The following is a 23,806-nucleotide window of genomic DNA, read 5'->3' on the forward strand; positions in this document are numbered from 1 at the left end:
TGCAAAAATAATGGCATTTTTTGACGTTCAAATGAACGTCATTATTTTTGCACCAACCTAATATTTCACATCAAATTCTATTTGAAATTTTTATGAAAATATGGTAATACTCCAGTTTTATATTAAAAAAAAAAAAAAAAAAATAGTCCATACAAGTTTATTCTACACATTCTTACGAAACATAACTACGTAAATTTTCAAGTTTTTCTACTTACTGCAAAGTATTTTTTATTATCAAATTTTAATTTCTTTTATTTTTAGGGAGTAATTGTTTTTAAGCAGTGTTTTTCTTCTAAAAGTATAGTTTTAAAATCAGATAACCCACAAAGATTAATACGAGTAAATAAGGAAACTCCTTTAAAGGTTTTTCGTTATTTGTGCATCTATGTTATTGTGCTAAAATAACTGTTATTTAGAAAGCCATTCTTAATATGGGAAGAAGGTTGTATTGTAACTATTCTGTACTTTCACCTAAAAATTTAATAAACAAAAATTTCATAAAAATTAAATTTAATTTGAAAATACTATTAAAAAAATAGCATAGTAACATAGATGCACAAGCACTGGTTTTTCAAACTCTAAACACTTGTTTAAAATGGTACAGCTACAGCAAGAATGAATCTCTTTATGGATAAATTCATGTTATCGAAGGAGGAGCTAAAATCTGCTAAAACTGTCTAAACTAAACACTACTATACCTCTGATTTCGTTTGGTCCTCTCTCTCTTCAATACATCTAGAATGTAGACCAGTGAGTTTTCAACTGGCGAACAGCAAATCCCTTGTGAAGCTCTCCTAGGGGATCCGCAACATAGAAAAGTATGAAAATAAAAAATCGTGAATATCAATGTGTTAGGCATCTTAGTGAAACAACTTGTCGTTCGCGTCTAAAGCCAATGACCCTATCAAAACAGATCGAACTAAAATTTAAAATTTGAAGAAAAACTCAAAATTGGAGGCATCCTTTGAGAAACAGCCGTGAAAATGTTTTATTTACAAAAACTTATATTTTAATCACAAACAGATAAATTAAACAGGAACTTTCTCATTTAATTAATTGGACTTTATTATTAAGATGGGTATTATTTATTATTGAGACTGGTATTATTCATTATTGAGATGGGTATTATTTATTATTGAGATGAGTATTATTTATTATTGAGACTAGCATTATTCATTATTGAGACGAGCATTATTCATTATTGAGACGAGCATTATTCATTATTGAGACGAGCATTATTCATTATTGAGACGAGCATTATTCATTATTGAGACGAGCATTGTTCATTATTGAGACGAGCATTGTTCATTATTGAGACGAGCATTATTCATTATTGAGACGAGCATTATTCATTATTGAGACGAGCATTATTCATTATTGAGACGAGCATTATTCATTATTGAGACGAGCATTGTTCATTATTGAGACGAGCATTGTTCATTATTGAGACGAGCATTATTCATTATTGAGACGAGCATTATTCATTATTGAGACGAGCATTATTCATTATTGAGACGAGCATTGTTCATTATTGAGACGAGCATTGTTCATTATTGAGACGAGCATTATTCATTATTGAGACGAGCATTATTCATTATTGAGACGAGCATTATTCATTATTGAGACGAGCATTATTCATTATTGAGACGAGCATTATTCATTATTGAGACGAGCATTATTCATTATTGAGACGAGCATTGTTCATTATTGAGACGAGCATTGTTCATTATTGAGACGAGCATTATTCATTATTGAGACGAGCATTATTCATTATTGAGACGAGCATTGTTCATTATTGAGACGAGCATTGTTCATTATTGAGACGAGCATTATTCATTATTGAGACGAGCATTGTTCATTATTGAGACGAGCATTATTCATTATTGAGACGAGCATTATTCATTATTGAGACGAGCATTATTCATTATTGAGACGAGCATTATTCATTATTGAGACGAGCATTGTTCATTATTGAGACGAGCATTGTTCATTATTGAGACGAGCATTATTCATTATTGAGACGAGCATTATTCATTATTGAGACGAGCATTATTCATTATTGAGACGAGCATTGTTCATTATTGAGACGAGCATTGTTCATTATTGAGACGAGCATTATTCATTATTGAGACGAGCATTATTCATTATTGAGACGAGCATTATTCATTATTGAGACGAGCATTGTTCATTATTGAGACGAGCATTATTCATTATTGAGACGAGCATTGTTCATTATTGAGACGAGCATTGTTCATTATTGAGACGAGCATTATTCATTATTGAGACGAGCATTATTCATTATTGAGACGAGCATTATTCATTATTGAGACGAGCATTGTTCATTATTGAGACGAGCATTGTTCATTATTGAGACGAGCATTGTTCATTATTGAGACGAGCATTATTCATTATTGAGACGAGCATTATTCATTATTGAGACGAGCATTGTTCATTATTGAGACGAGCATTGTTCATTATTGAGACGAGCATTGTTCATTATTGAGACGAGCATTATTCATTATTGAGACGAGCATTATTCATTATTGAGACGAGCATTATTCATTATTGAGACGAGCATTATTCATTATTGAGACGAGCATTATTCATTATTGAGACGAGCATTATTCATTATTGAGACGAGCATTATTCATTATTGAGACGAGCATTATTCATTATTGAGACGAGCATTATTCATTATTGAGACGAGCATTATTCATTATTGAGACGAGCATTATTCATTATTGAGACGAGCATTATTCATTATTGAGACGAGCATTATTCATTATTGAGACGAGCATTATTCATTATTGAGACGAGCATTATTCATTATTGAGACGAGCATTATTCATTATTGAGACGAGCATTATTCATTATTGAGACGAGCATTGTTCATTATTGAGACGAGCATTGTTCATTATTGAGACGAGCATTGTTCATTATTGAGACGAGCATTGTTCATTATTGAGACGGGCATTGTTCATTATTGAGACGGGCATTGTTCATTATTGAGACGGGTATTGTTCATTATTGAGATGGGTATTATTCATTATTGAGATGGGTATTATTCATTATTGAGATGGGTATTATTCATTATTGAGATGGGTATTATTCATTATTGAGATGGGTATTATTCATTATTGAGATGGGCATTATTCATTATTGAGATGGGCATTATTCATTATTGAGACTAGCATTATTCATTATTGAGACGAGCATTATTCATTATTGAGACGAGTATTATTCATTATTGAGATGGGTATTATTTATTATTTCATTTATTGCAAACTATTATCCTCATGTTTTTTAGTTTCATTACGTTTCGGCCAACTATTCCTCTGGCCTTTGTCAGGTCATAACAGTGGAGCAGATGCCTCCGTTCAGTCTCGAAAGACAATGGATACCCCCTGTAAGGGCAGCTGCGCATGTAATTGTGAGGCAAGGGTTGCGCAATCTACAACCACACCTCCTGAATCGGCACTCCTTGAGTCCAGTGGCAAGGAGAAGTCCAGGACGACTGGAGACAATGCCGAGATAGGCAGAGAGCATATACAGCACCTGGAAGTCACAAATGGCCACCCATCTGATACTGGCCAGGCTCATCAGTGCTTAACTTTGGTGATCTGATGGGAATCGGTGTGTCAAGCGTGATTATGCCATATAAACAGTGGATAGACGTTGAATCTCTACGGGTCAGGTGAACATTGTCTGAAGGTAGCAGTTTCAATCCTACCCAAAGCCAACCAGAGGCTTAGTTGGCTAAAACGGTGTGAGACGACAACTATGGAAGGTAGTAATTGCTGAGGATGCAGTTAGGAAATTTGGCATTCCTATCCCATCACAGTTACACCTGAAGAAGATCAGAGGAAAAGTTGGCCGAAACGTGAAACAACTAAAAATGATGAGGATAATAGTCCGCAATAAAGAAATTTCTCGTTTCATTTTCAGTTTTGGATCCTAACGTTTCGCTTTTTCGATCAACAGTCAAAGCTTTTCACTTCGAGGCTAAAAGACAGCCATGTTAGTTAGTTTTGAATTAATGTTTACATATTTAAAGTGTGTATTTCTCGAGTTTAGAGGCTTAAAATATGATATGAGCTGCCTTCAATAAGTTTCTAGACTTTTTTTTTTTTTTTTTTTCAGGCATTTAAAATTGTTGTAGACTCTTGAAAATTCAGTATGTTATTGTTATACATCTTATGAGATGACTGACCAATTTTTATAATTTCAGGTTCAAATGAACAGCTACAACAGGAATTGGAATACACCCTACTAAAGCATGATTGTAACAGGTAGTGAATTCAAAAATGCAATCCGGACGCGAGGACACTTTAGAAAAAGGATATGTAATAAAATTTTGTTTTAAACTTGAAAAAATTCCACAAAAACGGATAGAATGATTCAAACTGTTTTTGGACCATCTTGCATGAATCGAGCATCAGTTTTTGAGTGGCATAAGAGATTTCAGGAAGGCAGGGAGTCTGAGGGATGATGAGAGTTATGGGAGGAGTAATGAAGTCAGAACACCAGAGTTGATTGGCCAAATAAAGAATTTCATGGATAAGTACTGTGGCGTGTCTATAGAGATAATAAGTGCACAGTTTGTCAGTGTGGGAACTGTACGCAACAATTATTAACAAGGAACTGAAGATGCGGAAGATGTATGCAAAGTTTGTCTCAGGTGTGCTCAGAGAAAATCAGAAAGGAAGACATTGTCATGGACATCAAGACAGTTCCTCACCCTCCCTATAGTCCAGACCTTGCTCCCTTTGACTTTTGCTTATTCCCTAAGCTCAAGGAAAACCTCAGAGGTTGTCGTCATGAGAAGACAATTGAGATGAAAGAGGCTGTGACGAGAGTCATTGACACGCTCAAGAAAACTTCCAAAAGGTCTTCCGGAAGTTGTTAGAACGGTACAACAAGTGTGTTACAGCCGGATAAGATTACTTTGAAGGGTACTAAAGTTTCATGTGCGTACTATCAATAAAAGTGCCGATACGAAAAAAAGTCTGGAAACTTATTGAAGGCATAAATTTCAACTCTAAACGACTCTTCATATATTACTGTTTCACAAAAAAAAAATTTTAATACCGACAAGAAATTAATTTCTCACTATCAGCTCAATACGGCATTAGGAACGCAATAGTTGCAAATTTACTGCGAATCGTGAATGGAAAATATTAGTCACGCATGTCAAGTGCTGTTTGTCAATTTATCTCGGCATCGAAAGATGGTAAAATCAGCACTATTAAAGGTTACGAAACTGCGTGCGCTATCCAATCAGAGAGCACTAGGCGCGACAGAGAAATAGCTTGTTAAGATATGGTTAACAAATCGATGTTTTAAATACATCCTTTTAAGCAAAAACAATATTGTGTACTTAGTTGTCATGTAGAAAATAGTGATATATCCAAAAATTATGAAAATTCATTTAATAGAACAATCGCTAAGTCTATCATTATAGACAACAAATATTGTAGCAATGAGCAAGTAATCTAAAATATTCATTCCGGAGTTATGTCCCTTGCATTTAGACTCCTACCGTCTACTTTATAACATCTAAGAAAAATGCAATTTTACCCTATTTTCCGTAAAAGTTAATTTTAACTATAAATAACTTTATACTTGATGATTTTTCATAATTTTTGAATATATTACTATTTTCGGCATGAAAATTATATTGTTTTCGCTTAAAATGACTTTCTTTTTTTTTTTTCCCCCCCCTTAAATCAATCTTTCAACTGTATTTTAACAAGCATCCCAAAATCAGTCTCAGATTATTCATCTGCTAAAGAACATGGTGTCACTACCTATTCAACTTTTAGGTTTTTAAATGCTTGCAAATGGATTTGAAGGATGGAAACCTGACTAAAATCAATTATTCAATTTGGATTATATAGCTTTTGGATTTACTGCTATTGTTGATTTTATTATTTAGTTTTTGGTGAGAAGTTATCAAACAGTTCAATGCTGCTATCTAAGTTGAAGTGTCGTCTGATATCAAAGCAGCCTAATTTGGCTTTAAAAAAATTTGTAGCATCATCTGACTAATTTGGCTTAAAAAAGTTTGAAACGTTGTCTAATATTAAAACAGTCTAATTTGGCTTAAAAAAAAATAGAATACTTTGAAAAACTGAAAGAATCTATATAACAAATATTAAAAGTGAGAAAAGAGAAAAGTTAGTTGCACTTGAAGAAGAGATGCGTATGGAGCTTTCCAAAACTTTTCAGTTCTGTTTGAAAATCATCAAATTTCACATTATTTTGTAATACTTTTGCATAAAGAAATTTAAAGAGTATTGTATTTTTTGAATGTAAACCTTTTTTCTTTTCTTTTTTTTATTAAAAAAATACCTTATACACTTTCTTTTGAATAAACAAATTTAGATAGTCTTGTGTTTTGTGAATGTAAACTTTTTTTTTTTTTTTTTTTTTTTAATTAAAAAAAAGTTCCTTATACACATTTATGTACATGGGGCTTCTCAAAAATGGTTGAAAACCACTGAAGTAAACAGATAAAGTGTTGCAGATTCTGAAAGAGATCCAGCCTGTGAAACAAACGATTATATATAGAAAATATAATTCGCTTATTAGTGTTTTCCTTTTGGAGAGAAGAATTTTGGCAGTGTGGCAACATGAAAGAATTATAGGTAAAAAAAGTTGTGATTCAGAACAAGACGTGTCCTTTGCTGGTACCATTGTTCCTGTTCAAGAATTGTCTCCAGTGTTAATTGTCTGGTTGTGAACTATTCGATTTTATGTGTGTGAACATTGACACATATACAGGGTGAAATGATAAAATCGTCGCCCTATAAAAGACGACATGATTCCATTTCCGTCTGATGAAAACAAGTTTTCTTTTTTTGTTGCAGATCATCTACTAGTTGGCTAGTTGTATACAAATCCAAAGAGCAATAGGGGCCTTCTTTCATGTTTGAAAGAGAACGAGCGTACAACTTATGCTCTATACCAATCCAGGTTATGACAACAGGACCATTGCCACCACCCTCAAGATGCATCGCTGGATTACCACAAATAACAGGGATGTACCCAGGGGGATGAAAACAAAGTTCCCAGTCACAGATATGGTCTTTGTTGTGGTTTCAAGTGAGGACCACATCATACCACTTTACAAGTCGACTTGAAAGTCAACATCAAAGTGTATCTGGATGTGCTGAGAGTGTGGTGATCCCCGGATACAATCAGGTGGCCACTGCTATACCCTGGGTGTGGCAGCAGGACCCTGCACTGACCAACAAGTCTAAAGAGACCCAGGACCCTTCAGAAGGGGTGTTACGACTTTGTACCCTTCTCTCTCTGGTCCTGCCTCCTCCTCCTCCAATCTGAACCCGCTGGACTACTTTGTTTGGTCATATGTCGAAAAAAAATCACCAACATGACCTCCCACCCCACAACTGATCACTGCCATGTGCTGAGTATTTTCTGAGCTTCCATCGGCACTTGTGGAAAAGGCATGCTCCCAGTTCTAGACCCGTATTGAGGCTGAAGGCGGCTACATTGAATAGATTTCAGCTCTACTATAAAATCAAGTTACCTGAATTGATTTTTTTTTTTTTCAATGAATGTTTAAAAATAAAGCTGAAGTGTTGTTTTCTTTAGGGCAATACTTTTATTGTTCCACTCTGTATGTATACACATTCCTTAGACAATAGGAGCTGCAATGAACAGATATGTAAGCATATATTTATATAGACAAGAATATACACCCGTCAGTTATACACATAGTATGTAACAATACTATTCAAATTGATTACTTTTGCTGAAAAGTTTTTAATATTATGGGGGAGAGGCTAATTAAAAATGGCTGATACCGGAAGAGAAATCAACACAGAATTATAATTTTAGCACATAAAAAAAATAAAAACATTAATTTACTTAGAGTACGGGAAATATTAAAAAATGTTCAATACGCGTTATATTGAAGTTTTATTCTAATGGCAAAAAAATAAAAACAATGAATGGATCAGTTTATTTTGTACCCCGACAATAAGTGCGATGTTTTTTTTTTTTTTCTGATTGTTTTCCAAATTCCTCAGAGGGGAGCAGTACCAAGCTTTTAAGCACACAAGAAGTACAAAAAAAAAAAAGAAATGATGCAAAATGATCATTTTGTGGCATTAACATTTTTATCATCATTGTGGGGCGCATTTTCCACTTGGTGCTAATTATGAACCCACGTGACTTATTTTTCACCATTCCTTCCAATCCAGAGCCAGTTGGTTGATGGATGCCCAACTGTTGAGAGATGTCCAATCAAAAACATTTTCTCTCCACCTTCTCCTTGGCTTCCCTCTGCCTCTTTTGCTTTCTAACGTACCCCCAAATTAAATTATATAGATCATTATTTATTAAAGCATGTGAAAGGATATTTATTTCTAAATAAAATGGTGGTATTTTGAGAACTTAGTGTTTTTGTTTTTTTAAATATGACTATTTCAGTAGAACTACCTTGAAATTTGTAATTATCCAAAGCATTTTATGGTTGTGCTAATTGCATCCAATATATAGTAATGATTTCAAAAGTTTAAAAACAAAAAAGAAGTTTCTTGGGTGCCATCAGCTAGAATTGAAACCAAAAGCTTCAGCTCTCCAGCGGTATTCACTACCATAAGAACCAAGGACAGATGGATGTTAAAACTTTTATAATTAACGCAGTTTAATGTATAAATGTATATTTGTGCATGCGTAGAGGAACACTTTAAGTTGACTTATGCCTGCCAAGTTCTAGTTTTCAGTTTTAACTGCTTTAGCAGCTATAAACTAAATCAAATTTGTTCCATGGGTCCTAATCTCCTATATATAAAGTTGCTAGTCTGCAGACCGAAATTGACAAAGTAGTTTGGTAGAGACCATTCTGCACATGTACACACATATAGACACGGTCATTTTTATATGTAGATTTTTTTTTCCTCATCATTTTTGCCTATCTGAAGAAGGCATTCATTACCGTCTAACCTAAACATATGAACGGAATAATTTTTTTTTTTTTTTCTCCATCATTTCTTTCTTATTATTCTTTGTATATTTTCAGGTGGAGGGGAGCCAGATCCCCACGAAAAGGGCCACACATCTACCACAGATCGTTCCAGCATCTCCAATGCTAATAAATCAAACTTGAAGAAGTCAGCTTCTGGCAAAGATGATTTTGTATTTTCTGGGAAAGATATTCCCTCTGATTTATATGGGGTAAGTAAATGTGGGTTAATTAATAACCTTTGTTAGTTAATTATGAAGTAAATAAAGAAAACTTACCTTTCTTACTTAAAAATGACTTCATACAGACAACTCCCAGTTACCAATTCTTAAAGCACACATCTCAAATCAAACAAGGGGAGGCAACTCCTCACATGGTTCAAGGGACAAAACTCTTTTAATCTTCAAAATATTAAAACCCAATTCAACATTGATTAATTTCCAATACTGCACGGCAAGGTTTTAAGTCGGTTTTCCAATACAATTCTTTGAGCTTCACAAGTTTTTTTTTTTTTCGGTTATTGTCTACTTCTCTGTAACTCCTTGGAACGTTTCTTTGTTTCTATGGAGTTACACGTTTAACAAAAACGTTTAAGTTTCAATATGTACACAACGATTTAAGAAAACATAGTGCATTAGGCACCTGTAGCCAGACACCTTTCACAAACTTCTCTATTTCATTACCATAGCTCTGTTGGGCAATAACAATGATTATTGATTTGTCTGATCCATGATAATAACAGGTCTTGAATCTCAACAGTAGAATTTACTGAACCAAACAAACTTAATCCGTTTTTGTGCCAAGGTTAGAAGCTGTTTTCACAACTTTTTTACTTCAGAAAGCCAAGGCCCTGTCGGTGGGGCATTAGAATATGCCGACTGCCTCCCCCTTTCCCCTGCAGAGGGTAAAAGTCCCTCAATGGGGGTCCTGGATATGACCTTAAACTATATCCAGTGGTGAGGCCCCAGCTTGTGGGCTTTGGGGAGTGTGGAGACACCCTTTAATTACCATTGCTCCCAGGTCCACTCTGACCTGGAGTGGTAGTACCTGTTAGGGTCCTAACTATGGGTTAAATAGAAACCAACGTGAAAACAACAAATATATTCTATTAAAAAAATTTTTTCTTCAAAATCTTTGGATTCGGCATTAAATAACCCGAAAAGGGTTGATATGCGGTAAAACAAAAACAACCAACCAACCAATCAGAAAGCCAACTTCACAGAATTTTGTTTTCCTGCTAAATCACTGAACCTGCCAAACGGTTCTATTGCTTCTCAAGCACTGAGATATAGCAGAGATAAATACCGAGAATGTATTACAATTGATTTAATTTCAGATTTTCATTTTTAAGAAGAAAAATATGCCATGGTCGTTTGCATGCGCAGCCTGTCAAATGCAATGATAATTTGCACGTCCATTTTTCAACCTGCTGCAAACTCCTTTTGTAACTTCAGCATAACTTCTGGCACCAGTGGATTATCAGTTTTCACAGCCATGTCACGGGTACATTCAACTTTATGAGAGTTGTTGACAATGTTAGAGGAAAATATGCGGTTGCGTGATGTTACACCAATGTTTAAACCTCGGCCTCTACACAAGTTTCTTGTCCGTCTTTGTTTTTTCTCCAACTTTGGTTTGCTTTAGTTCGCCATTCCTTTTGGATTGGGGAACATCACCTCTTTGACGGTCATCTCTTTCGCCCCAGTCAAAGCGACCACTGCCAATTTGACCAGCGGGTTGACTATTTAATATTTGATATTTGTACACTGATCCACTCAAAACTGGAAACATTTTTAATTAAATTAATAAAACTCCAACGGCTACTACTAAAAACATCCCCTCTTAACCCTAACTCTAACCCCCATCATAAATGGCTCTCTCGATATAAAAAAAAGAAAAAAATAAGGTCTTGATAACTATCCCCCCTCCCCTAACAAAATCATACCTAAACTTTAAGGTCCATTGCCTCCCCCATGTCCACTGACTGCTAGTGCACTCTCTTAACTTCCAAACGCAGCTTTTTATGCCTATTCCTCTCAGCTTCTGACTTTTTTTTAGTCTTGTCTTTAAAAACACGTCCTTTTTTTTCTTTTTTTTTCCACTGGCTGGCTCGATCTTTTTATAAATAACAATTATTCCTGCAAGTAACTATATCTTCGCTTGAATCGTTTCTTGCATACGCAAAAGATACACAGGAACTACCTGCATCATCTATCAAGGAAAACATTTTTTTAATCCGGGAATGATAAACGCGGAAACATTAAACCACACCCTGGAATTAATGGCTGTTCCAAATCTTTTGTCTTCCTAAAGAAAGGGTCCTGGATATGACCTTAAACTATATCCAGTGGTGAGGCCCCAGCTTGTGGACTTTGGGGAGTGTGGAGCCACCCTTTAATTACCATTGCTCCCAGGTCCACTCTGACCCGGAGTGGTAGTACCTGTTAGGGTCCCAACTATGGGTTAAATAGAAACCAACGTGAAAACAACAAATATATTCTATTAAAAAAAATTTTTCTTCAAAATCTTTGGATTCGGCATTAAATAACCCGGAAAGGGTTGATATGCCGTAAAACAAAAATCAACCAACCAATCCTAAAGAAAGAGGTAATATCTTTTCACTATATTTTTGTCCAAAGTCAAATATTCCATAAATTTCATTTTTTGTACAACCAACAGTAACTCCTTCTTTAACTCACTACCTAAACTGGACGAAGAGTTTCCCTCACGAAAGAACTTATATGTATTTATCTGTTTTGCTTTTTGTTTTTTTGTATTTCGTTACTTGCTTTGCAAGTACTGATATAATCTCAGGTACCCCTTTTAAAAAATATACCGACATAGTATAAACCCCCCTCCATAGCTAAAACTATATCCGATGGTGAGGCCCCACCTTGCGGGCCTTAGGGAGTGTGGAGCCACCCTTTAATTGCCATTGCTCCCAAGTCCACTCTGACTCGGAGTGGTAGTACCTGTTAGGGTCCCAACTATGGGTTAAATAGAATCTGACTTAAAAAAAAAAAAAGAATATACTCCATTAAAAATCGTTCCTCAAAATAACTAGATTCGGCATTAAATAACCTGAAAAGGGTTGATATGCCTTAAAACAAAAACAACCAACCCCCTCCATAACTACCACACATCTACACATGTTTAAATAAGAATATATATAGTTCCCCAAAATAGACTCAATAATTTATTGCATAACTATCACTAGACATCACATCCCTATTATGTTACTCTTCTGATGAGAAGCATTAGGCTTCGAAATATCATGGTATAAAGAGCTCCCACTTACCCAACAGCCCTAATTGATATATACTCTTATTGAATAAATTTATATATATTACTATATAGTTTTTATGTCTTCATTTTCTTTTATTGATATAAGTCAATAACTTTCCAATAACTTGAGGCATCTTAAGTTATTGGAAAAGTTTCACCAAAGTTGTATTCGGAGAATACTTAAGATTAACTGGAGGACTCCTGACGCCTGACACTGTCGTTCTTGATCAAATAGTAACAGTATTGAAATGAAAATTATTCAAAATCAGATACGCTCGACTGGACACGTTGTTAGGATGGAGGGCAAAAGGGTTCCTAAACAACTGATTTATGGCAAGATAGATGGAGGTAAAAGACGACAGCATAAACCAAGGAAAAGGTTTAAGAATTGTCTGAAAAACAAAGATCGATCACGGTGGAGAAAAACCATCAGAGAAAATTGTAAGATTTTTGAAGATCAGCATGTAGAACTTGCTGTCTTAAAATGCATTTCAAGAAATCAGGGCGATAATGTAATGTCAAAGAAATTACAAGAACTGACGTGCATTGTATGTGGCAGATACTTGCTGTCAAAAGTTGGTTTTGTTAATCATATGAAATCACACAATCAAAGACAGGAACGACAGTCTTAGGAGGAGTCTTCAGCACCACACCTGGCAACGCTATGTTGTCATATGTGTAGTTTAATCTGCAATTCTAAAATTTTAAGCCATGGTATTTCGAAGCTGAATGCTTCTCATCGGAAGAGGAGACGGGTCAGAATTATACAAAATGCAAATAAAGAAAAACTGATAATTACATTTAGATATGAAATGAGAATGAAGGAATAGCATAATATAAAAAAAAAGTAGATGCAACATATATGGGTAGATCGGAAGGGTAGTATATATGTATAGGTATTTTTATTGCAGGGGTGCACACACTTTTTCAGCAGGAGAGCTACTTATGACATGATTAAGTCTGAACGATCTACTACCTACTAAAAATACAAAACACATTCATAAATATATTGTAAATTATTTTTATATGTATACAGTATATGCAGGTGTACGTTGCATCATTGCATCAACCCATATTGCATAGTGCAACGCTGCACATTTTTTGTCATTACCTTACTCTGATGACTTGCATTAAATGGAATCAGTCAGGGATGCATAGTTCGGACTGTAGCTGCTAATAGCCAGCTTGAAGCAGACATAAAATGCTCATCCGTCATAGTGTGGTGGGGTGGTATTTGGACTTAATGAGCTTCATGTGATAAAAGGTGGACGCACATAAATAAGTGCACCCAAATAGTGCAGTCAAGAAGATAGCACATTTACTGATGTTGGGGGGCCGAGTAAGTTCTATAATTGTCCATGAGCTCTGCATCAGCTGAATGTCTGGTTATAGTGTCAAAATCTCCTCTTTTGCTCCAGAAGAGTCCACTGCAATTTTCAATACGAGTGAAACAAGCGCAGAATCTTCTTGGAAAGGGCAGCACATGAATGTAGCCGTTAGTTCGAGTAAAGAAAAGTTTTTAAAGCGTTTGCCGTACTGTGACGGACAGTTGCCCAATTTGTTTCATCTAGCGTGCACTCTCAAGCTGGTCACATGACTGCTCTTGTGTCTCCTCTAGCTCTGCCGTGAGGTTTTGGAAGTTTGCCAGCACCAATGTTTTTTTTTTTTCAATACCATGTATGCGATCTACCCACACTGTCTCTGCAATCGACGTAATGGGCACTCCCCGTTTTTATTATTATTATTATTATTATTATTATTATATTGCAGTGGTTCCCAAATACTGTGCTGATGCACATTGGTGTGCCGTGAATATGTTAAAAGTTGAAGTTATAAATTGTTATAGCTGGAAAACAGTTTTCATATCATTATAAACAGAATTGTTTGTATGAATCTCAACTCGCACATTATCAGTAGGGCTATGACAACAGCATATTCTTTCCATTGTTTTGACTCTTGAGTATATATCCGATACAGTTAGACACAATCAACCAAGAACCACGTCACTCTACATAAAAACGTAAGATATCAATGGATATATACCTGAGAATGAAAACAAGGGAAAGAATAAGGTATTGTCATAGCGTTAGTTATTACATACTTTCAGCCTGTCAGGCCTACACATGTCACAACTTTTCCATTGCCACAGGACTTCTTTTTATAGACAAACGTCTGAGGGAGTATCTGTACAAAGATGTTATTGCAGAGTTTTAGCTTTGTACGACAGCTAAGTCTCTCTCTCGGTTCAAAATGTTGAGATCCAGCAACAAGCAGGAGCAAGATAGCCAGCAACAAGTCAAACTGCAGACCACTTTAATGCGTGTACTGGTCTTCTGCTTTATGGCTTTTTAAATCGGAGGTCTGCTTCTTCTAGTGGGGTTACCTTCACCGCGGCTTACGGCAGCCCGCTCCACCCTAATGCTATTCGATCCATGTCAGGGAGTTAGGTTGCTGGGCACCAGACCATATAAGATATCAATGGATATATACGTGAGAATCAAAACAAGGAAAAGAATATGCTGTTGTCATAGCCCTAGTTTTTTTTGTTTTTGTTTTTTTTTTTTTTTTACACGGTGGTCACCACTTATCAAGGCCCGGAAGCCACTCAGGGATAAGGGTTATTGCAAGTACAGTACATTAGTGCGGAGATTTAATGATGTGTTCACTTAAGGGGGCGGTTCATCAGGAATTTGTTTACGTTGGACTTGAAGACATCCGGGTTGTAGTCAGGTGGGAAGCAGGCAGACGGAGCAGAGTTCCACAGGCGTGCAGTTCTAAGAAAGAAGTACTTATTACTTATGTGATATCAAAGCTAAAATGTCAAAAAATAAGAAATAAGTTGTGGGGCTTATTAAGATAGTCAACAGATTGGCTTTTTTTTTTTTAAAATATCTGGTTTTAAGTGAAAACAATAGAACTTAAATGGTATGTTGAAAATAGTAACATATCCAAGAATGATGAAAATTCATTGAGTAGAACAACTGCTACTGTGTTTTTAGTTTTAAAAACAAAAAAAGTCTATCATTCTGGTCCTAAACCAATTTCATCAAATGGAAATGGAATCATGTCGTCTTTTCTACAGCAACAATTTTATCGTTCTACCCTGTAGTTCAAATAATCCAAATTATAAATCCTCATCTAGAAAATTCTTAAAATGCGCTGTTCATTTTAAGATGCATTTGAGCATTTCTACACATTATTTGAACAATTTTCACTAATCACCACTTATCAAGGCCCAAAGGGCACTCGAGGATAAGAGTTAATGAATGTAGAGTGGCATATAGTACTCGTTAATGATGTAAATTCGATAGAATTTGATTATTTATGGAGACAGTTCAACAAGAACTTCTTTACATATGATTTGAAGGCTAATATGTTGTATTTAATCGGGAAGTAAAAAAAAAAAGAAAAAAAGTCTATCACTCGGGTCTAAAACGGTGCATCAGCCGTTTAAGGTGAGGACACGGGAGACAAGTATGTCTCCTGTATTTGCAATCTTCAATCGTCCAGAGAAAATGCAATCCCCCCCCCCCCCAATTTTCCGTAAAAATTACTTTAAATTATGAATCTCTGGTCCCCCCCCCCCGCCAATCTTTTGCGAAAAACACCCGCCTAGCTTAAACCACTGTCAATAATTTTCCCCATTCTTTATCTGTGCCTAAATCAAAACATAGATTCCACGAACAAAACTTCTTTCTTAGAAGTGCACACCTGTGGAATTCTCTTCCGTTTGCCTGTTTCCCACCTGACTACAACTTGGATGTCTTCAAGTCCAACATAAACAAATTCTTGGTAAACCGCCCCCTTAGACACTTTATCAAGTCTTCATTACTAACGATTATTACAATATTATCCCATTGACTACTGTACACTTATCCCTGAGTGGCTTCCGGGCCTTGATAAGTGATATATGTAAAAAAATAAAAAATAAAATAAAAATTTTATCGATGGATTTTAATAATTGGATATATTACTATTTTTTGACATGACGATGAAGTAATATTGTTTTTTGCTTAAAACAACATTTTCTTTTTTAAATCGATCTGTCGACTCTATCTTAAAAAAACACCTAAATTGTTTCGATTGTTTGATATTTTAAAATTTCCATAATAATATACATTGCTAAGCATTGTGAAATATTCTTTGTGATAGTTGTGCCCACATAAAAATGGTCAGGAACTACCCTTGTTCTTTCTTGAAACGTTTCAAAAAATAATTTTTTTTTTTTTTTTTTTTTTTTTTTAACTATCAATATAAACTTACTATTTGACAGCTTCCTGCGGAATTTGGTCGTAGCAGTCGACAACGGAAAGATGACAAGCAGAATGATAGCTTTAAAAAGCCATTGGACAAAAGTCCGAAGAAAGGAGCCCCATCCAATAAAACGTCAGCTAAAGCAGCAACGTTATCGCCCGGAAAGGCAAAAAGTGGAATCTCAGAATCTAAGAATGATAGCGGTAACCATTCTGCTAAACTGAAATCTCCAAACAAGGCCAAGTAAGAAAGGTTTCTTTGACACCTGTTGGTATTAAGGTTCGGAAAATTTGAGGTTAGGGTTATTCAGACTCATTTAGATTACTACAACTGCTGTTCTCGTCTATTTGCCTCCCCACGAGGGCAGAGTTAGATACTAGATCGGTTTTTAATGTGGGGAAAATTCAGCTCCCGAAAAAGGGGCACTCTGGATAGGAACAAAAATAAGTTGTCTCAGTCATGAAGGATTTCTCCTCCACTGACCAAGGACTGAAAAAGTCAAGTATAGCATCAGAACATATACTACACTGTGTTCCTAGCCAAAAGGCAAGTACAAGTTTTTTTGTTTTTTTTAACGAAGAATAACGCTCCAAAAATTGATACTAGAACTGTCCGCAAAGACCTGTGGTATAAGGGATACAGTATTGGGTAAAATTCAGTGACACTCTTCCGGAGGTTGAAGGTTCAATGTACTGTGCCAACAATATGTAGGATGCAATTGTAAATTTCTTGAATCTTCTACACAGCCATGGCTAACAGAACGAGAGTATGCTACTCACCTTTCCCTTCGTGAATTAAACAAAGGGTTCTATTCAAAATTCCATACATATTTTCCAAATTTGACAGAAAGATTCTTGAGTGCAACAAGATACACCTGAAGAAGGCTGGAGGTTATGTCAACCAAAATGTTGTGAAAATGACATCCAAGATAAGAACAGTCGCCCTAAAGAAAACAACGTTACAGCTTTATTTTAAAACTTTTATTGAAAAAAATCAATTCAGGTAACTTGATTACGTAGTAGAGCTGACATCTATTCAATATAGCCGCCTCCACCCTAGATCACGGCCCTGATACGGAACTGGGAGCATGCCTTTTTCACAAGCACCGGCAGGAACTCTGTGAATACTCAGTGGATGGTGGCAATCAGGTTGGCTTTGGTGTTGAGGGACGTCATGTTGGTAATGTTCTTGATGTATGACCAAACAAAGCAGTCCAGCAGGTTCATGTCAGGGAAAGAGGGTTGGGCCACTGAGAGAAGGATACAAAATGGTAGCACCCCTTCTGAAGCCTAACCCAACGGTCTCTTTGGACTTGTGGGCTGGCGCTGAGTCCTGCTGTCACACTCAGGGTGTGCCAGTAGTCACCTGATTGTACCAGGAGATCACCGCACTCTTCAGCACATCCAAGTATAAGATACACTTTGGTGTTGACTCCCAAGTCAACTTCGAAGATGTTAAGTGGCATGATGTAGCACTCATTTGAAACCACACCAAAGACCATAATCCTGCCAGAAACTTTGTTTTCATTACCATGAGCACGCCCCTGTTATTCATGGCAATTCAGCGATGCACTTTGAGGGTGTTGGCAATGGTCCTGTTTTCATAACTTGGATCGGTAGAGAGCATGAGTTGTACAGTGGCGCATCACCGATCTTGCTTGTTAATCATTGTGTCACTTTCAGACATGATAGAAGGCGCCTATCACTTTTGGGATTTGTACACAACTAGCAAACTAGTAGATAGTCTGCAACAAAAGAAAACGATTTTTATCAAACAGAAATGGAATCATGTCGTCTTTTCTAGAGCGATAATTTTATCATTCCACCCTGTAGTTCAAATAATCCAAATTATAAATCCTCATCTAGAAAATTCATAAAATGCGCTGTTCATTTTAAGATGAATTTGAGCGTTTCGACACATTTGAACAATTTTCACTAATCACCACATATGTTTATGTAATTTTGGGAGTCACCACTTAGCAAGGCCTAAAGGGCAGTTGAGGATAAGAGTTAATGAATGTGGCAGTGTAGTACTTGTTGATAATGTAAATTGGGTAGAATTTTATTATTTATGGAGACAGTTCAACAAGAACTTGTTTACATTTGATTTGAAGGCTAATATGTTGTGTTTAACTGGGAAGCAGGCCAGCGGAACAGTGTCCACAGGCAAGCAGTTCTGGGGACAAAAAACTTTGTTCATGGAATCTGTGTTTAGATTCAAGCACAGATGGAGAGTAGGGAAAATCGTTTATAGTGGTTGTAGCTAGTCGAATGTTTTGTTTGTGAAAGTTTGGAAAGAGGGAACCAAAGATTGGAGTTCAGTCAAGCACTTGCCAGTTAGGTATGTCTATATATTTGTATGTATAGGATTCACTCCTAAACTAATTAACCGATTATTACGAAATTTGAACATAATAAATATATAATTAATTATCTAATTAATATTCACATTCTTTTATTTTTCTCTTTTACAGGCTCAACACATCTTCATCTGGCGGCAGTAAAACTTCAGAAAAATCGGGCAGTTCCAACCAACAAAATAAGAAACAGAAAATTATTCCCAACCTGATCATTGATAGAAGTAAATATACATGGGTAGACACCAGGGTGTACGGCTCTGCCAACCAGAAGAGTGAGCAACCGATCAAAAAAGATGAAGAAGAACATCACAAACAAGAAGATGGTGATGACCAGACGAGGGAAACACAAGCACGAGGGGGTGAGGACAAAAGGAACATCAAACAAAATCGCAGACGTATGGACAGAGCGAGATCTGACGAGAGGGAAAGACCAGAATTTAAACGGAGAATTTTGTCTGATGAGATATGGAGAGAGGTCAAAGTTACTGGTAGAAGTAGATCAAGAGAAAGTCGGAGAGCCAGCTGTGAACGATTTGATTTTCCGCTGGACGATTACAACAGTTCATCATTTAGCAGCACCCATTATAATCTTGAAAAACGGTTGCTTCATGGTTCTGAGAGAGGCCCGTATCGAGATCACTCGGTGTACGATTCCAAATTAAGCCCAGACAGAGTTATATCAAGTTACAAATTTCGCAGGGACGCTTTGGATCTTGCAAGTTTCCGAAACAGTTCCGACTTTGATAAGAGAGTGGCCAACAGAACGGTTGTCAGGGAGGATAGATGGTTGGACCGGGGTGAAAGGGAAAATAAAGTTCCGTTTCCTCCACGCATCTATAGGAATCTTAAATGGACCAAAGAAGATAGTAAAACGGATTCGGAAGGGCAAAACAAAAAATCAGTAGCAGATGATAGTAGGAATTACGATAAAGGTCCGATCCTGGATCGGAAAAGATTTAACGAAGAATCAAATCTGAATCAAGATGTTCATAAGAGATATCAGGATCGATATGATCAGGGTTTGAATTGGAATCGGGATGACGATCCATTCATAGATAAAGATAGATCTAGTCGAGGTTCAGTTACCAATAAAAGGAAATTTGATGATTCTGTCTTGGATTCAGAAACAAGTCGTAGAAGGATTGAGCGGGGTTCTAATTTGGAACAGAGAATATTTGATATTGCTGCAAGCATTAAGAATGAAAGATTTAATCGGAAATCAAGCGTGAATCAGGGAAGATTTTCTAAAAGTTCAAACATGGATCGGGAAAGATTTACTGAGGGTTTAAATAGGGATCAGGGAAAATTGGATTGGGATCAAAACATGGATCAAGAAAGATATGATAGGGGCTCAAATGTAGATCATAGAAAATTTGATAAGAATTCAAACATAGCTCGGGAAAGGTTTGAAATGAGGCCAGATAGGGATCCAGGAAGGTTTGATAGAAGCTCAGATAGAGATCCAGGAAGGTTTGATAGAAGCTCAGTTGTGAGTCAAGGTGGATTTGTTAAGAGTTCAAAGCCAGATCAAAGTAGACTTGGTGTTGATTCGGACATAAATCGAGAAGGTTTTCATTGGGGGTCAAATATGAACTCCGGGAGATTTGAAAGGACTTCAAAAATAGAACATGAAACATTTAATAGAGTAGCAGATACAGATCTGAGAAGAATTAATAGAGGATCAAATGTAGATGCAAATATGGAACGAGAAGTATTTGATCATGGTTCAAATGTAGACTCTCAAAGGTCAACAGTGAACCGAGGCATGTCAAACAACAGTTCAAGTATGGATATAGATCTCCGTTTTAATCAGGATAGATTTACTAGAAATGCAATTCGGGATCAAGAAATACTAAATACCGAGTCAAATAGGAGTTACAATAGGTTAGACAGAGATTTTAGAATTGATCAGGGCAGATTTGATAGCAGCTCAAGTGTGAGGCTGGAGAGATTTGAGAAGAGTCCCACTGTTGATCAGAATCTGTTTAGAAATCATTCAAAACAGGAACAGAGTTCAAACTCTGATCCAAGCAGATTCAACAGAGTTCCACAGCTGGATCAAAGTAGATTTGAGAAGGGTTCCACTGTTGATCAGAGTTTGTTTGGAAGTCATTCAAAGCAGGATCAAAGTTCACACCCAGATCCAAACAGATTTACCCGGTTTTCAAACATAAATCAAGGTAGATTTGAAAAGGGTTCAACTGTTGATCAATTTGAAAATCATTCAAAACAGGATCAGAGTCTAAACACAGATCCAAATAGATTTAACAGGGCTCCAATGGATCAAGGTAGATTTGGCAGGGGGCCAAACATAGTTCAAGCGGAATTTGAAAGGGATCAAGACATGGTTAAAAGTGGTGGATTTGACAGATACGCAAACGTAGATCGAAACAGATTTGCTAGAGATCAAAACATAGATCAAGATAGACCTGGTATGGGTCCTAATATCGATCAGACTAGATTTGGCAAGGGCTCTGATACAGATCCAAATAGATTAGACAGGTATTCAAACCAGGATCAGAATAGATTTCATGCGGGTCAAAATCGAGATCAAAGTAGGTTTAATAATAGTGGTGCCAACAGGAATCAAGAAAGGTTTGATCAGAGTTCAAATAATGAACAGAATTGGTTTAATCAGAATCGAGATATTGACCATCGCTCGGCAAATCCAGATAAAAGTGGATTTGGTAATAATTTTAACAACCAATGGCTCAGTACAAACTGGAAATCCGACAAGTTTGCAAGAAATGATACCAAAACTGGGGTGGATTATAGAAGTGACATGAACACAAACTCCAAACAGTGTTGGGGAGGACCGCCAATCGATAACAGTAATAATGTGCTAAACAGAAGAGAGCTTCTTCAAGGGAGACAACTGGAGCACACAAGTCATCCTGAAAAACGGACGTTCAGTAACATCCAAGCAGATGATCAATGGAAAACTAACATGACAGTGAGGAATTTCCGACACGAATCTCGAGAAGAGAGCTGTCAAGAATTTCCGAATAAGCGACCGCGGAAAGAGGTCGGCTACAACAATGAGGATGGTTATTTTAACGCTGGCTCTAACCGTCCTCGTGGTCAGAACAATCTCACAATGAATTCTTACCCCTCTCATACCCCAGCACTACATCATCAGCCTCTTTCATTCTCATCATCTCGGCTCCCAGTAATGCAGTCATCTTTAACGTCCAATGCATCCCAGCATCATCTGGCGTCAAGCAACCGCCTTTAATGTCATCACATCATCTCAGCTGGTACACAAATTATTTGTAATTACAAATTGTACATGGCATTGGTCCTATAGTGTGTGTATGTATATATTTATATATATATATATATATTTATTTATCATAGATGACAATATACAGTGATAAATTGATTAGCTGTTGATACTGGAGGTTTCAAAGTAGATATTAAACCTATCCCCCAAGTTGAGCGGGAATGAATAACAGCTACTGTCTTCTCGTCAGTCGGCAGGTTAAACGATTTACTATCTACCATGAAACCGATAGTATATATACCGAATTTTGTTTATTGCTGTCTGTTTTCATCTCTAATAAATATCTGTTGCTTTTTTGTATGTAATTGAGCCCTTCGTGTTTCTCACTCCTGAACTAAATTGATTGGCCATAAATGATGTTTCAAAGTAGACCATAGCTGCTGTCTTCTTCTCAGTCCGCAGGCTAATGGTATATGCTGAACGATTTATTAACTACATTGAAAGCTATTGTATTTGTGGCTAACTCACATCACTGTATAGTATCACCAATAAATATATAATTGTCCTACAATTGTAATTATTACACGTTTTGTTTATTGATTATTATTGTCATATTTGGGCTTGTGCATCTGCTCCTAGTCTCTCGCTCCTAGACAAGGTCTAAAAGAGAGTCGCCAACCTGATAGGTCCTGAACTGTCATCTAGGTTACAGCCTCTGTCCCACCGACGAAATGTTGCATCCCTCTGCCTGTTCTACAAGTATTTTAATGGTGAATGCTCTGACGAACTGCAAGCACTTGTGCTCCCATGACGTAAATACCCCCGACGAACTCAACAAGTAGCTAAATCCCACCACTACACAGAAGAGATCCCTAGATGTAAGAGAGCTTTCTACTCCAATAGTTTCTTCCCCAGAACTGCTAGACTTTGGAATTCCCTTTCAGGTCCCTGCTTCCCCAACTCTACTGACATGCAGAAGTTCAAGTGTAAGATGAACCGACATCTTGCTGCCCAACTCCCTACATAGTACCCCAGTAGTTTATGTCCCTGATTGTCACTTTGGTATAAGGGGTTACTATGTGCCTTGTTTGGGGTGAAAATATAATATTTTATAAAAAAATAAATTCATGATAAATTACATAACTGTTTTCCTTCTTTTTCGTTTTTTTTTTTTGTTTTTTGTAATTGGGACTCACCACTTATCAAGGTCTGACAGCCACTCGAGGATAAAGGTTAATGAATGTAAAGTAGGTGTGTAGTAATCATTAATGGTGTAAATTGGGTAGAATTCGATTATTTATGGGGACAACTCAACAAGAACTTGTTTACACTGAATTTGAAGGTTACCATGTTGTATTCAACCGGGAAGCAGGATAGCAGAACAGTGTTCCACAGGCGGGGCAGTTCTAATAAAGAAGCTTTGTTCATAGAATCTCCATTTACATTTAGGAACAGATAGACAGGAGGAGAAACTGTTTATAGTGGTGGTAGTGAATTGAGTGTTTTTTGTGAAAGTTTGGCAAGAGGAACCATAGATTGGAGTTCAGTCGAGCCCTTGCCATGAAAATAACGATATAGCAGAGAGAGGCTCGCAACGTCTCTTCTGTGGGAAAGATTGGGTTGGACAACACGCTATAGTAAAGTTGCATCCATAACTATACGTGTGTGTGTATATATATATATATATTCATCC

General features: G+C 36.5%; 1 protein-coding gene across 1 annotated transcript in view; it reads left to right on the forward strand.

Annotated features, from left to right (window-relative positions):
- LOC145265586 (uncharacterized) overlaps positions 1-22,696 on the forward strand; it is a 62,448-nt gene extending 39,752 nt beyond the window's left edge. The window contains exons 6-8 of the mRNA XM_080121594.1: positions 9,050-9,204; positions 16,551-16,774; positions 19,005-22,696. Coding sequence (XP_079977720.1) covers positions 9,050-9,204; positions 16,551-16,774; positions 19,005-22,125 — 3,500 coding nt within the window. The 3' untranslated portion in view covers positions 22,126-22,696. The remainder of the gene's footprint in view (positions 1-9,049; positions 9,205-16,550; positions 16,775-19,004) is intronic.
- The last annotated feature ends 1,110 nt before the right edge of the window (positions 22,697-23,806 follow it).

The sequence above is a fragment of the Euprymna scolopes genome, chromosome 40, assembly GCF_053919585.1.
Source record: "Euprymna scolopes isolate OS-2025 chromosome 40, ASM5391958v1, whole genome shotgun sequence".
Taxonomy (NCBI): Eukaryota; Metazoa; Mollusca; class Cephalopoda; order Sepiida; family Sepiolidae; genus Euprymna; species Euprymna scolopes.